This window comes from Tachypleus tridentatus, chromosome 5, assembly GCF_004210375.1.
Source record: "Tachypleus tridentatus isolate NWPU-2018 chromosome 5, ASM421037v1, whole genome shotgun sequence".
NCBI classification, from domain to species: domain Eukaryota; kingdom Metazoa; phylum Arthropoda; class Merostomata; order Xiphosura; family Limulidae; genus Tachypleus; species Tachypleus tridentatus.
The window spans coordinates 26,151,992-26,166,607 of record NC_134829.1 but is presented as its reverse complement, the minus strand read 5'-3'; the positions used below and the strand labels follow the sequence as shown (position 1 = coordinate 26,166,607).

General features: G+C 29.9%; 1 protein-coding gene across 3 annotated transcripts in view; it reads left to right on the top strand.

Annotated features, from left to right (window-relative positions):
- Positions 1-14,616, top strand: part of dre4 (SPT16 homolog, facilitates chromatin remodeling subunit dre4) — a 61,574-nt gene that overhangs the window by 27,383 nt on the left and 19,575 nt on the right. For all 3 annotated transcript variants that reach the window (XM_076501738.1, XM_076501739.1, XM_076501737.1), the window contains exons 13-17: positions 3,033-3,148; positions 3,487-3,569; positions 6,601-6,671; positions 9,754-9,881; positions 13,705-13,840. In XM_076501738.1, the coding sequence (XP_076357853.1) occupies positions 3,033-3,148; positions 3,487-3,569; positions 6,601-6,671; positions 9,754-9,881; positions 13,705-13,840 (534 nt within the window). The remainder of the gene's footprint in view (positions 1-3,032; positions 3,149-3,486; positions 3,570-6,600; positions 6,672-9,753; positions 9,882-13,704; positions 13,841-14,616) is intronic.

The following is a 14,616-nucleotide window of genomic DNA, read 5'->3' as shown; positions in this document are numbered from 1 at the left end:
AACTCTGAGCTTCTTTTGTTTATGTGAATGAATTGTAGCCTTTCTGTTTCAATTTTTGCATATGTTACAACATGCCCATTGCAATTTTAGTGATGGGGTGCAAAGAGGCCATGAAACCTTTTAAGTATAGTGATTGTTAGTATAATTTAAAGAAATTAGCAAATAAACCTAAAGTAAAGACTTTGTGTAAGATAGCCAAGCCTAGAGCCAAGTGCATAAAATTTATCATGAAAATAAAAATATTGATCCAGTATTAAATTTAAGTTGTTTCTTAATTAAGGTATTTTCTTTTATGTTTCTAATGTTTTTAATAAAAACAAACCTCTTTAGAGAATGGAGACTAATAGAGAAATCAACATATGTTTTTCCAGTTTTGCTGTTTGTACATTTTATTTTATACTTTTGGCATGTATACTAACAACAATATTAGTTTATAGTTTTCTTGGGGAGCAACATGAAATAAAAGGTATTGTTGGAACACATTGTTATTAAAATACACTGGCTTTTCTATATATAAAAAGTTGTTGTTGTAACTGATATACTACATAGTCTACTGTGGAGTGGTAGTTCTTGCCTTGCCATTTTTGACAGGCTTTACATCTATAATAAAAGTGTGTGTGTTTGCTTGTTTGTGATTTCTCTTTATAATGTAAGGAACCACTTCTTTTCTGTGTGGTTTTTCACTAACTTGCATCATTAAAAAGATGCATACTTGCATGTACGTGGATAAGCTAGATATTACAACACAGGTGCACACTATTAGGGTCCACTTAGTATGGGTGGAAAATTTCAGGATTGTATATTTACTCTTGGAGCTGTGATGGGTCATAGACACACGTGCACACATCCTTTTATATTATTATTAATAAATATATTGAGTAATGTGTTAATGACTGTCATGGTATAAAAGACTATTTAGTGTAGATATTATTTATTAGTTTATGTTTGAGTAAATATTTTGTTTAGGTTTTCTCATAAGGAAAGTTAAAAGCGACTATTTCAAAGTAAATGCTATAACACATTTAGTTGCATAAATCAGTAAGACTCATTTGTTGTACTTGTAACTCGATGTTGAAATTTAATGATATCTAGGATATAGTGAGCAGATGATTAAATAATAAAATGATAAATGTTATGAGAGTTTGAGTTATGTACATCAGTAAGAGTGATATGCTATGTTTGTAATTCTTTAATGTTGGGGTTGTTGAATGTCACAGAAATTTATTGATGTCTAGGATGTAGGAAGTAGATAATTAAGTATTAAACGTATAAATAGTGTGAGATGAATGTAAAAACGACAAAGACAGAGTAGATGAGAAGTTACAAGAAGGAATTTGTTCAAGGAAAAGTTAAACAAAAGTTAATCATCATAGGAGTAGAAAGTATAGTGATTAATATAGGCCTAATGGCTGATACATTATAGTGAGACAATGTTAAAAGAGATAAGAAGAATAGTTTATTTCATCAAATTGAGTTTTAAAGTAATTGCACTAGCCCAGCTACAATATAGTATAAACTTGCACTGTTAAAAAGTATAAGTAAAAGCCTTTAACTGACAGTTGGCAAATAGAACATCTGACAAAGACTTGTGGGTTTTATATCATAAAGTAAGTTGGAATGTAATATGTTATTATTTATAAATTTATTGTTTGTGTAATGATAGGGGTCATATAAAATGTGCACAGGATTAATTTGTGCTTATGAAATAGCATTGTGGACTTTTCTGAGCTTCTCTTCATGAACATTGTTTATCTTCATCTGTAAAATTGTCTACAAACTAGCTGAACACATATAACTGATGATAGTTGCATGTAATTTATACCCAGTAGCTGATTTTTTAATAAAACTAGACCTTTTTAAATGTAAATGAGATTACATGCCAATTGGCTTAGTTTTAGTCATCTTGTTTTTAAGATAAAGTAAAATAGAATAGCTAATAATGTTAAAAGTTTTAAGATATAGAAATAAAACCTTTTCAGACAGTCTGAAGCAATCAGTTGTGAATGATGGTTTAAGTAGTGTTTATAAGTAGAGATTTGGGTAGGGTTTCTCTTGAACACCAAAACAGTAAGGTGCAAAGTAAGATCTCAGCTTGGCACCCTTTAAACCACTTTAGCTTTACTTTTCAATTCATTTGTGCTTATTAATTTAAAATGTTTAAAACATCATTCCAGAAAGCAACTGTTATTATAAGTTGGAAGCCACAATCTTTAATACTTTTCTTCGTTCAAAACATTTATCGCTTTGTAGAATGATGTGCCAATCAATAGTAACCTTTCGTGCGTGTAAGCCCAAGTTGTGGAAAAACTGGAATTAATACCTTAGTATGGTCATATTAGCTTTCTCAGAATAAAACTTTGAATATTCAAATTGTTTTGTAATTTTATTTATTTTTTGTTACACACTCAGTGATGTGTAAGATTCCTGTTATTTTGTAGTTTTGTAGTTATTTTAAGTTAAATACTTACATCATTAAAATTATTATAATAACTTGGAATTATTTATAAAAAGTCTACATCTGTAATAATAAAAGTGTGCTTATGAGTCTGTGTGTGACTGCCATAACTCCAAGAAGAAAGAATCTATAAACCTGAAATTTTCCATCCATACTAAGTGGACCCTGAGGGTGTGCACCTTGATATTATTACTTATCTACATGTGTTTGCATGCATGCAACATTTTTGGGGGAAAAGTAGAAAAAAAACACAGAAAAGAATATGTAGTTGTCATCTCTATGAGGAGAGAGCCTGGAAACTTGGAATTTTGCACCTAAATTCTAATGATATTAGAATTATGGACTGAAAAAGATTGGTAGAATGGAATATTTTTGTGGATCATGTTATTGATAAATAAACACAACTAATATTTTATTCATTCTCATTTAATAAAACGTTTTTTTTTGTTTTTTGAGATAGTACATAATGCAGATTATTAAGATATTTCTAATTAGTTTCTCCTTCATCCATAAAAGTAGCTGAATTAAAGCATTTAGAACTGATTATAATCACAGCTTGGAATTCATTGAATTACAGACTGAGCAATCTGCGGAGGAAAAGAGGAAACGCCACCAGAAGGAATTAGCTGACATATTAAATGAAAAAGCTAGAGCTCGATTAGCGGAACAACAAGGAGTTCATAAAGAAGAAAAGTATTTTTCTTTCATGTTCTTCATTATTATAGTATGAAACATAACACATGAGTAAGTGTAACTATTCTTAAACTACAAATATCTAAAACAAGGATATCAGTAAATAGCATATACTTCATGAACATGATTAGACCTTGTGAAATGTTTTATTGTCCATTTTCCTGTGTAAAATTTTATTATTTAGGTAGGTTTTAAATGAAGTTTTATCTCCTAGTGTTTCGAAATTAGTTGCTTTATCATAGTTGTTTTTTAGCCATTTTTAACTTTTGTGTAAACATAAAAAATTGCTGTTTTTTAGAACCGTACAACTTCATATTTCTTCGTTTGTTGTTTTATAGATTAAAAAAATCTAACGTATCATACAAGTCAGTAGGACAGATACCTAAAGAACCAGAGATTAAAGAACTTAAAATCTTTGTTGGTATGTATTTTGTGCATTTATGTGTTTTTTAGAAATGTTTGCAAGTTGTGCAAGTATGTTGCCTGTGATGATCTTGATGTTAATATTGTATAAGGCCAAGAATACAAGTTTTAATAACTGCAATATCAATTTATAATTGTACTTTCAACCAGTTACTGGCTTAAGTTAATTTAGTATAGACTGTAAAACAAAACAAATGTTTGTGATGAAACTTTAGAATGGATGGCAACTGACTGTCGTGGAGACACAAGTGTAGAGGATGACCTTTCAGACGAAAGGTGGAAGACTTGAAATGTTGTCCTCTACAGTTGTGTCTCCACGACATGCAGTTGCTGTCCATTTTACAAAGTTTCATCACAAATACTCTGACTAAACAATCTATCAAAAAATGTTTTGTGTATTTTCTTATCTTCCTTAATTTTTGCTTACTAACTAGGTGACAATTATAATGAAGTTTTGTTTCTAAATCAGTTTGTTTTAACTTGGATTGCTCATAGAATTTTATCACAGAAGTGGAGTACAAGGTAAAAACCACAGCAATATCCATATGTTTATGGACAAACTGTGTTTTAGGCAAATCTGTAGGATATTCTTAGGTGGCTGTAATGTGTATTATATTAGGTGTGATTGTACCACAGATGATGAACAGTAATATAAATTATATAAATGGTTATTGTGAATAATTTTTGTGACATCTCTTATTCATAAATGTTTAATCAGTAGCTGCTTTAATTTTTTGTGTAGTGTAATATAAAGCTGTGTACCACTGGAGAAAGATTGATCTTTGTGTAGAATGTTTTTAATTATTGGAGGTTTTTTTTGTTCCAAAGTATCCATTTAAGTGTCATGTCAAACTTAAGTATTGTTATTTTTACTTAAAACAACAGATTATCATCTGAAAGGTCTCAACCCATTCTTTTCATTGTGAAACTAGTATGCACTAAATAATCAGTTTTGATATTGTTCAGATGTAATGAGGGGTGTGTGAGAGAATACTAACATTATTTCAAGCTTAGATGTTTTGCTAAAGCAGAAGTTTTGGAATATACAAGATGTGTATTAGTTATGTCTCGGTTTAGTAGTATCAGCAGTTTTATGCAATGAATATCTTCAAAAATAAAAATAAAGCCTAAAAGAAATTTCCTTTTACTCATCAATTACCATGTGTATATTATATTGATTTTCTTAGGCTAGAATTTTCAGTCTAATATCTGACTTTTTCATCTTTTATTTCTTTATAATCAAGATAATTTTGACACTATCTAAAAACTAGTGTCAAAAGATTTAGAAAAGTTATGGTGTTTCAGATACCTTCTTTTAAAGTGGATTTTGAGCTCAAAAATGTCTCAGGACTACAAAACAATTCACTTGAAAAATAAATTAACTAATGCAATAAAGATTATTTTGAAGAAGTATCAAAGTTCATCTGTTACTGTTCTATTTTATTAGATATTACTTGAATAGAAGTATTAGCCTAAAATTTTGGTTACTCCCTGTAAGATAAAAAATATTTTATACACCACAATATTTAGAAATGAATTAAGCTCATTTTGGCTTTCATTTATCTTTCATCTTACTTAACTTTATCGTGTATTTTTTACGGATGGACAGAAAAGAATGTGTGATACCAGAGAAATAGTAATGCTAACTTTTGCATATTTCTTTTGAGATACAGTAACTTAAATTTTTACTTGTTATTAGGAATTTGAATTGAATGAAGCTGTGAGAGTGTCATAACTTTCGTAATTATTTCACTATCTTATGTTTGTTGAATATATTGAACTGTAGTTGTTAAAGAAACTTGAGTTTCAAAAATTTAATGTCTACTTTATTGTGCTACCATACAAATCAACAAGATCAAATGTAATTCATATATTGATATCAGTGTAAAAGTGGCAAAATATATTGAGGTGTTTGTTGTGTATATAAAGCTGTACATAAGATTATATATTGAACAATATACGTAAAAAAAAACTAAAGTGATGTGTGAACTCTTGTATCATGTTTTTCACAATATTACATGGAAAGTATATACACAGGTAACTGAAAATACTGTGATAGAGTAATCATATATGACTGTTTTTAGTCCAAGCACTGACTTAAGCATCAGTTATGTCTGGAGGTATTGCAGTGTACCTAACACCAGTAATTGCTGCTAGTTGTGTCACCAGCACTGCAACATCTAGTTTAATCATGATATAACTACATGTAGTTTAGTTCTGACTATATTGGTCTGATAGAACTGTGTAGTCAGTTTGACTGATGCATATTGGTTTGACATTATAACTGTTTGTAGTCCAGTTCTGATCTGGTGTATATTTTTTTGCCATAATAACTTTTGTGTAGTCTAGTTCTGGTTTGATGCATATTGGTCTGACATAACTGCCTTTGTTGTCATTCTGAATGATGTGTGTTAATCTGATATAAATAAGAAGTTCAGTTCTGGTTGATGCATGTGTGTATGATGTTACTTTGTGTAGTTCAGTTTCGATTGATGCATGTTGGTCTGACGTTATAATTATGTAGTTCATTTCTGACTTGATGCCCATTGTTCTAGCATATTCATGCTGTTGGGTTCTGACTGATGTACATTGATGTGTTATTACTGATACATATAGATCATGTGTGACTGAATCTCACATTATGGTTGTGTACTTCAGTTCTCTCTGATGCTTAGTAATTTGATATTGTAACTGTGTACTTCTGTACTTTTTTTGTTGATGTTGCTGCATCACTATTGTTTCATGGAGACCATTTCTAGCGTATGAATTTTAATTTATATTTGTAATGTGGTCAAGTTCTTTTGTATATTGGTCTGTGATTATGTTGTAGTTTAGATGGATACAAAGTTTTTTTAGTCTCAAATCATATCACCATAATTCTTGGTTTTTATGTCAGTTTTAGTGTCTGTTATTTTAAACAAAAATATTCTGACAGCCACTATATTAGAGAATTTTCTTATTAATTCTTGCCAAAACACTTGTATTTGTACAAATATATGAAAATACACACAAATTTTATTGTTTTTCAGACAAGAAGTATGAAACAATTATTCTACCAATTTATGGTGTGCCAGTACCATTCCACATTTCTACAGTAAAGGTGAGGAATGAAACAGGAAAACTTTGGTTAATATGTTTATGTTTTTCTGATGTTCATGTTTGAAATTAATGTTTCTGGAATTAGTTGCTATTTCACAGAATTGACACATAAGTGACATCTGCAATGACAAGAAATCCACTTGAAGTAAAAATGTATCTCAAGATGGCTCATATGGGTGTTAACACTTAATAATAAAGCAGAGAACAATGTTTTGACCTTCTTAGGTCATCTTCAGCCGTCCTGAGATTCGTACACAAACACAATATAGGTGGAGTGGGTTAAAGTGCACATTTAATTGAACTACTTTGTTAATAGTATGTCAGTAAAGTTAGCATCAGAATGTAGTTTATAATTGAAATTTTTATATTATCTTAATTTTTAATTTCATAAAGAAACATTTAAATAAATTTTAGCTTATCATTTTCCCTGTGTCCTGCAATCCCTTGTTCTCTGAATTTTCTTTATTACATTTTCTCATTTGTTGTCTGGGTTTTAGTTTCCTTCAGTTAGGTGCATGAACAATAGATATGATCAGACCAGAATATAAAGTGAGAAATTTCCATTTTTGTTATTTTCTGAGATACCATTACATTTGTTAATCCCATCACAGAAACTTCCTGATTTTTAACTATTTATTTGCTTATGCCCTCTTGTTAATAGTACATGTGTATAATCAATAGAAAGTTCATTTTGTGATTTACATGATCCTGATGGTGTTCTGTTCTTTTTCCTGTGAAAACTGCTATTTTGTGAGTGAATCTTTATATGTAGCTTAAAGTTGGTATGTTGAAAACTGATGGACATTTTTAAACCTGTTTACAGCCCAGTCAAACAAACAGACAAGTTAAAATAGTTTTAGGGCACTATGTTTTAATACTTTTTGTACATTTTTGTTCTAAAATATATTTGAAAGCTGCATTAAATATTCTTATTTAATAAGCATAGAAAAAAGAAGGCTTATGAAACTAGGCATCTGAGTACGAACTGGTCTTGGACTAAGATAAATGCTGATTTTCATTATGCATGATTGTTATTTATTGTCATATATTTTTTTTAAACAAAACTAACTGTGTTCTATAAGGGTTAAAACATATTAGGTTGTATGAAAAACTTGTGTGAAAATATTTTAAAGAATTATTTTTTGTTGTAATTTCTTGAGGAAAGTAGGAGAAGTAATGCAATCAGAAATTTTGCTTACCTTTAAACTGTTGCACTTGTGTTGGGCAATGTATTGCTTTTATTGGTAGTTATACTTGGTGCAAAGAGCAGTAAAACAATAAGTGAAAACATTTGGGAAGAGTTGAAGCTTAAAGCCTTAAAAAAAGTTCTGATTGTGTGTTACAATCTGCAGTCATCTAGTAGAAAACAAAAAGGTATTTTTGATCTTATATTTTTACCTGCATCATAGTGGCTTATAGAGTGACTCCAAGTTTTTTTTTTTTTTTCTTTCTTTCAAGCATGAACTTTTAATTTGTAGCTCTGTAATCTCTTGATCGATTTGAAATTCAATTACAGTTTTGGATCCAGAAAGTCAAACCTTTTCGACTGATGTATTTGACCACACCCAAGGTCTTAAAGATTAATTTACTTTAATCCTGCCTAAAAGAATTTAAGTTTGAGTGTAGGCTGTTAGAGATTGTGATGAGTAATAAAACTGAATTGGATGTGATTCCCTCACTTAGTATTACTAAAACACAGCTAATGAAAAAGGGGGGGGGGAAAGGTCTTATAAATTAATATTGAGTGCTGCAGCCATTGTGGATTTTCTCTTGTTTAGCCTTTGTTACAGTTAGAACATAAGTGAAGGCTAAGGTATGAAGTTTTAATGAAGAAACTTTCCATATTCCTTTAGGATGTTCTAGAGGCTGTGAATGTCAAATATGAAAAGAAAAGTATGAAATACACCTTTCACTCATAGTGACCCAGTAAATTCACAAACAAATATTTATGATAATTCCCTAAAAAAAGTGTTTACTACACGATCACATGGCCCAAACCTGTATTCAGAGGGTTAACTGTATTATTTCCTTTGATTATTGTGAAAGAGTGTCACCACTTAATGTGTATTTTATTATTCTGATTTCTATATTTTTATTTGCTTGTGTTATAACTGTTAGCTTATAATGAATTTAATGGGAACAAACTATGATGGTGGAGCTGATGTTTCTACTTTCATACATTTTTAACTGGCTTTAAGTGAACGACCGTAGGTGTGACTTGAGGCTACTGATTTCCCTGGCTTTAAGTGAACGACCGTAGATGTGACTTGAGGCTACTGATTTCCCTGGCTTTAAGTGAACGACCGTAGATGTGACTTGAGGCTACTGATTTCCTTGTTTTATCTTGTAAATCTCAAAAATCAGAATTTGATCAGATCAGCATAAAATTAAATTTCATTACACATGTTATTTTCTGTTTTGAAACTTTAGTCTACAGTTTTCTAATAATCAGGAAAAGGTGTAGTTCTCAAAACTAATAGTGTGTGATAAAATGTGATGATTGTAGTAAACGTAGGAATGTTGGAAGTGGTTAAGTCCCACTGCTGTGTATGAAATGTTTGAGTAGGATAGATTGGTTATTTGTAAACTGAAATGAGTTTATGCATTATTAGCTGTGTATGAACTAGCGTGTAGTTTCAAGTCAGTGATCATGTTTGAAGTATACCATAAATCTGGTAGCCATGTATGATTACTCAACAGTGTTTTGATTTTTTAATATTTACATACAGAAGTTTGTGGTAGTGTTTTGTATACTGGCGGTTACCAAAGTTTATTTTTTGGAGATACACGAGTGACATTGTTTGTTTTTATTTGTAAAATACTGGTGAGTATAATTGGTTATATTTTATGGGATGAGAAGTATATAGATTATTTTGCACATATAAGAGAAATAAATACAAGTAGAGGATCATTCAATATCTGCACGCACACACACATACACACACACAAAACAAAACTGGATGTTAAGACTCAATTTTGAAGGGAACATAAACTTATTTCAGTCAATTCAATTTTAATTGTGAATAGTGTATATGTAAATTGAGTATTAAAATAAATGATCACTTTGTTTGATCATATTTTAGAACATCAGCCAGTCAGTGGAGGGAGACTATACGTACCTTCGTGTGAACTTCTTTCATCCTGGTTCAGCTCTTGGAAGGAATGAAGGAAACGTTTTTCCTAATCCAGATGCCACATTTCTAAAAGAAATGTAAGCTTTCTTATAAATGCAGGAGTGATGATGTAAAACATATGGACAAATAACAGATGTTTATCCATTCAAAATGTTCCGTTTATTAACCCTTTCATGATAAGCTCAGTATAAAATAAGTTCATGTACACATTTCCTCATGTAAAGTATTTATAACATTTAATTCTGTATAGGTATCCTCACAAAATTTCGTGGACTTTTAATAATGATTCCACATTTTTGTACTCAAGAATTCAAGTTTTTTAATGAAGTGTTTTTACAAAAGATTTGTTTCTGAAAATATTGAATTTGTTTTGTTACTAGCCCAAGTGCAAAGTGATTTTTGATGTGATGATTAAAAAAACTAATTTTCATTCCCAAAATCTTGCATATTATTTGTATAATCTATAAATCCTCCAAGATACATTTGAAGTATTTGTTGTCAGTAAAACTTTATATTTTGTCAGTTATTTTCTCTATTCTAATTACATCGGATCTGTCAATCTGACTGATCTTGTATAAAAAAAATTCTAGAATGACTACAAATTATAACATGAAAACACAAATGTTTAGTCTAAATAGCTTAAATCTCATTACATAACACACACGTGCATGCGTGCAGGAGGTGGACAAAAGTGGCCTCCTGAAAATGTTAATTTGTTATATCTTTTATTAGATAAAAAAATATGTAAAACTGTATGCTTTTAACAGGCACTCAACTAGATCTGTTCAAATATAATTTCAAATCCTAATTTTAACACTGGCTTTCATAAATACCTGAACTTCTCACAATTTTAGTAACATATTCTCATAAAAGTTATTGTACACCTGCTGTAGTTTCTTCCACCTTCTTATTCTAACTAGCCTACAAAAAGATCAGACAAGTTTCTTTACAATAATTGAACATAAAAATGAAAATTGAACTGATACAAACCACTTTCACAGTTAGAGTGTAACTGGCATTTCCTTGGGTTTTATTACTAATTCACATTGATGTGACATGTTTTCATTGAGTTTTTGCAGATACTATTGACTGTCATCCTTCTTTGAGTAGTTCAAAGTTTTTATTTTCTGTGTTTGGCATGCGATCTTTTATTAATCAGTATCCAAGAGTATAAAACTAACCTTTAGCCATTACAGATTGATCTATCGTGGCTGTGTTTAAGTGGACTAGTATTTAGTAAAATACAGTCATAATTCAGTTATTACAAAAGATTATTACTATTTACAAACAAGTTATTGAACCTATTTTACTCAAAACATAGAACAGTGAATAAAGAAATAAAACACACATTTATCTCTCCTAGTTAAGATCTTTGTACTCAGTTGCTACTTGTTAATGCTCTTTTGAAAATATGATTTCAGTACTTTAATAAGATGTAATGTGAAGGTGATTTTAAAGCTAAAGGAATAGATACATTTGTGTTTTATTCTTATTTTGTTATAATATACAACAAATTTCTGTTAAACTTAAATATTACAACCATTTTTTAATGTAAGATAAAGGATGTAATATAAGTGTGTGCATGTGTGTGAGAGGTTAAATTGTATTAGAACCCTTACATTTAAACAAGATACAACTGTAACATTTTTTTCACATTTTTAAATGATGTATTGATTCGTGGTTTGTAAAAAGGCAGATGTAAGATGTCTGACAAACTGGTAAAGAAAGATAAATATTTATTTCCAGTTCAAGAAAATAGAAACAACAATAACAATTGTATATAAAATTTGGAGAAGTCTTGAATAGGTGAAAAAGAAAACTTCATTAAATTTAATATGTTATCAAATGTACAAATATAGGAGTAATACACACACACATATGTAGTATGAAACGTAAAGTCAGTAGCTGATGTAGTTGAAGTATCTTGGCACAGCAGTGAGCTGGATTGGAATGGGGTTGTTTTACTTCCAAGCCTTATTAATTTCAAAGTGGGTTCTTATTCATCTAAACTTTTATAGACATTTACACAATTTGTAAAATTTGTCAGAAAGCCTAGTTTCAAGGTCTTCTTGTAAAAATAAATGCATTTAAAAATAATCCACTTATTGAACTTAGTGTTGTAACTACTATCTGAGTATGAAATAGCATCCTGTCATATATTTATTATTTATATTATTGTTTTCTAAAAAGGTGAACTATATTTCTATGCATGTTTGGAGGTTTTAGTGAGTTATGCACAATCATAAAAACATAGCTAATTATCCAAATTTTAATATAAAATAAGTTTTAAGTTCTTAATTTTATAAGGCAATTAAAAAAAATTCAATTTCCCTTGAACAAGATTTGTTCCATTTGCTCTCTTGGTATCTCTTCTTTATTAACTATTCTTTCTAGAGTTATGAAATAGAATATAGGTTTCTCATTATAACATTATTGTTTACTTAAACTTTTTTACTTTTTCATTTTTGTTTTGTTACAGAACCATCAAGTAGAAAATCAGACCCCATTTGCTATCCTCACCTCTAACATCTTACTCAAAAATTGACATTAGTTCTTTCTAAAGTTTAATACTGTGTTGTTTGTAAATAATAGAAAGCCAAAATTTTAATCTATTAAATCACGTATTTTATTACATTGTTTTCAATATGGAACATTATCAATTTCATTGTTTAATTTGAAAATTATTCTCAGGTAAATCACAGAGCTTAGCTAAATGTTCAATGGCTCTTCTTACATAGTTAGAAAGTCAGAAAAATGATTATTGTTATAAGACATTGTTTGCTTTGTGGGTATTGTTATTTTGTGTTTTTAGGTGCATTATTTAATTGAATACAAATTTAGTGTACTAGTACCATAAGTATAGAAAATGGGCTGAAGTTTCATCAATAGTCAATGACAACAAAAAAACAAAAACAAACGAGGTCCAAGTAAGTATAGTGGAACCCCTCAGATTCGGTCACCCCTTGAAAGCAGTCATTCAATCACAGTCCCTTGTTTGTTTACACAATCCCTAATTATGTGCAGTGGAACCCCTTTAATCAGGCCAGTTTGTTTCAGTCGCGAAGGTGGCTGCTTTAGAGGGGATCCACTGTATTGTATTTCTTGCTTTGATGTGTATTATTTATCATTATAAAAGTAACTAAAATGTAGAAGTTATTCACCAAGTTTTCTTGCCAGCAGCTTTTGTATTATGTAATTTAATTCTGTAACACATTCACCAAGTGATTTACAAGTTTGAGATGGGATTATTAGACGGGGTCAGTGATGCTGTAAAACTTGAATACAAACAGATGTGTATAGTTATGAGCTTTAAACTATATTGATAAAAAATTGTAGATTTCTGTTACAATTTCCATTAATTTTATAAAGAAAGAAGTGTAGGTTAGTTATTTCCTAAGTTTTATGGTGGTGTGAGGTTGGCCAAATCAACCAATCCTGTATAGAGTTATGGTAAAAAAAATATTAGAATAAATCAAAGTTTCCTGGAGAAAAAAGTTTGATATTTATTTGAGAGGTTTTGGAGAGTATGTAAATAACATTTGAAAATTTTCAGTAAATTAAGAAGAAAAAGTATTTGAATCGTAACGTGGAAAGTACTTTTTACTCAGAGCAGTAAATGTTCTGACTATCCATTGATGGATACATTTTTAGTAAAAATTCTGAGTTAAAAATTCAGATTGTTGCTTACAAAATAATTTGTAGTATTTACTAAAAGGTAGAAAAAATTTGTGAAGACATACACACATCATATTAAAAAATTATAGTGTTGAAACTCTACAGCAGGAAGGTTAAACCTTTATCTTTTTATTATTTTTAATGATAAAAGTGTAATTGTTCTAAGATGTTAATTTTTTCCTTTGGAATTTATCAAAGAAATTTAAAGCGTACTTGTTTTTTCAGTACTTATCGCAGTACAAATGTCAAGGAACCAGGAGAGATTTCAGCCCCATCATCAAATCTTAATACAGCTTTTAGACTTATCAAAGAAGTACAGAAGAAATTCAAGACAAGAGAAGCAGAAGAAAGAGAGAAAGAAGTGAGTGTGTTTAATTTAGCAGAATAGACATTACCTAGTGGTTAATGCAATCAAAACACAACCTGTTGGTTCTGGGTTCAAATCTTGTCATTGAACATGTTTGCCCTTTCAGCTGTGAGGATGTTATAATGTGATGATCTACCCAACTATTAATTGGTAAAGAATAGCTCAAGAGCTGGAAGAGATAAGCTGTCTTCCCTTTAGTCTGTCAATTCAGAATTAGAGACATTCAGTGCAAGTAGCTTTTAAAGAGATTTATGTGAAATTTTTGAAACAAAAAACAGTTTTCTGGGTTGAATTGTATTGAGCCTTAAGAGAACATTAGCATTGTCCCGAAATAGATATTAAAGATTCATGTCAGAACAGGGAGCTAAATTAAGAATACATGTTTGTAAAAGCTATGTATGGTATGGTTGGAACTGGAAACTAATGAAAACATGACTGTTTTGACTGCATTTGTTTGAATGTTTATAATGGAAGGTTAGAATTTTGAAGAAACATTCAAGTCACACTTTACATGCATGTTCTATAGCCACTCCTCTTTACATTGTAATATATTTTTTTAAGAATCCTGTTGTGGTTACTGTACTTTGAACTGTCATGTTTGTCATACTTTTACAAAAACTGGAGGTTTGTTTTTGTAAATTTTTCTTTTGCAGTTCAATTTAAATGAAAGTTTTATATATATGGTTTTCAAAGTATATCCAGATGTAATTGCAAAACAAGTTTAATCTACAAAAAATAGTAATATTTAGCTCACAAATTGTTTATAGTTT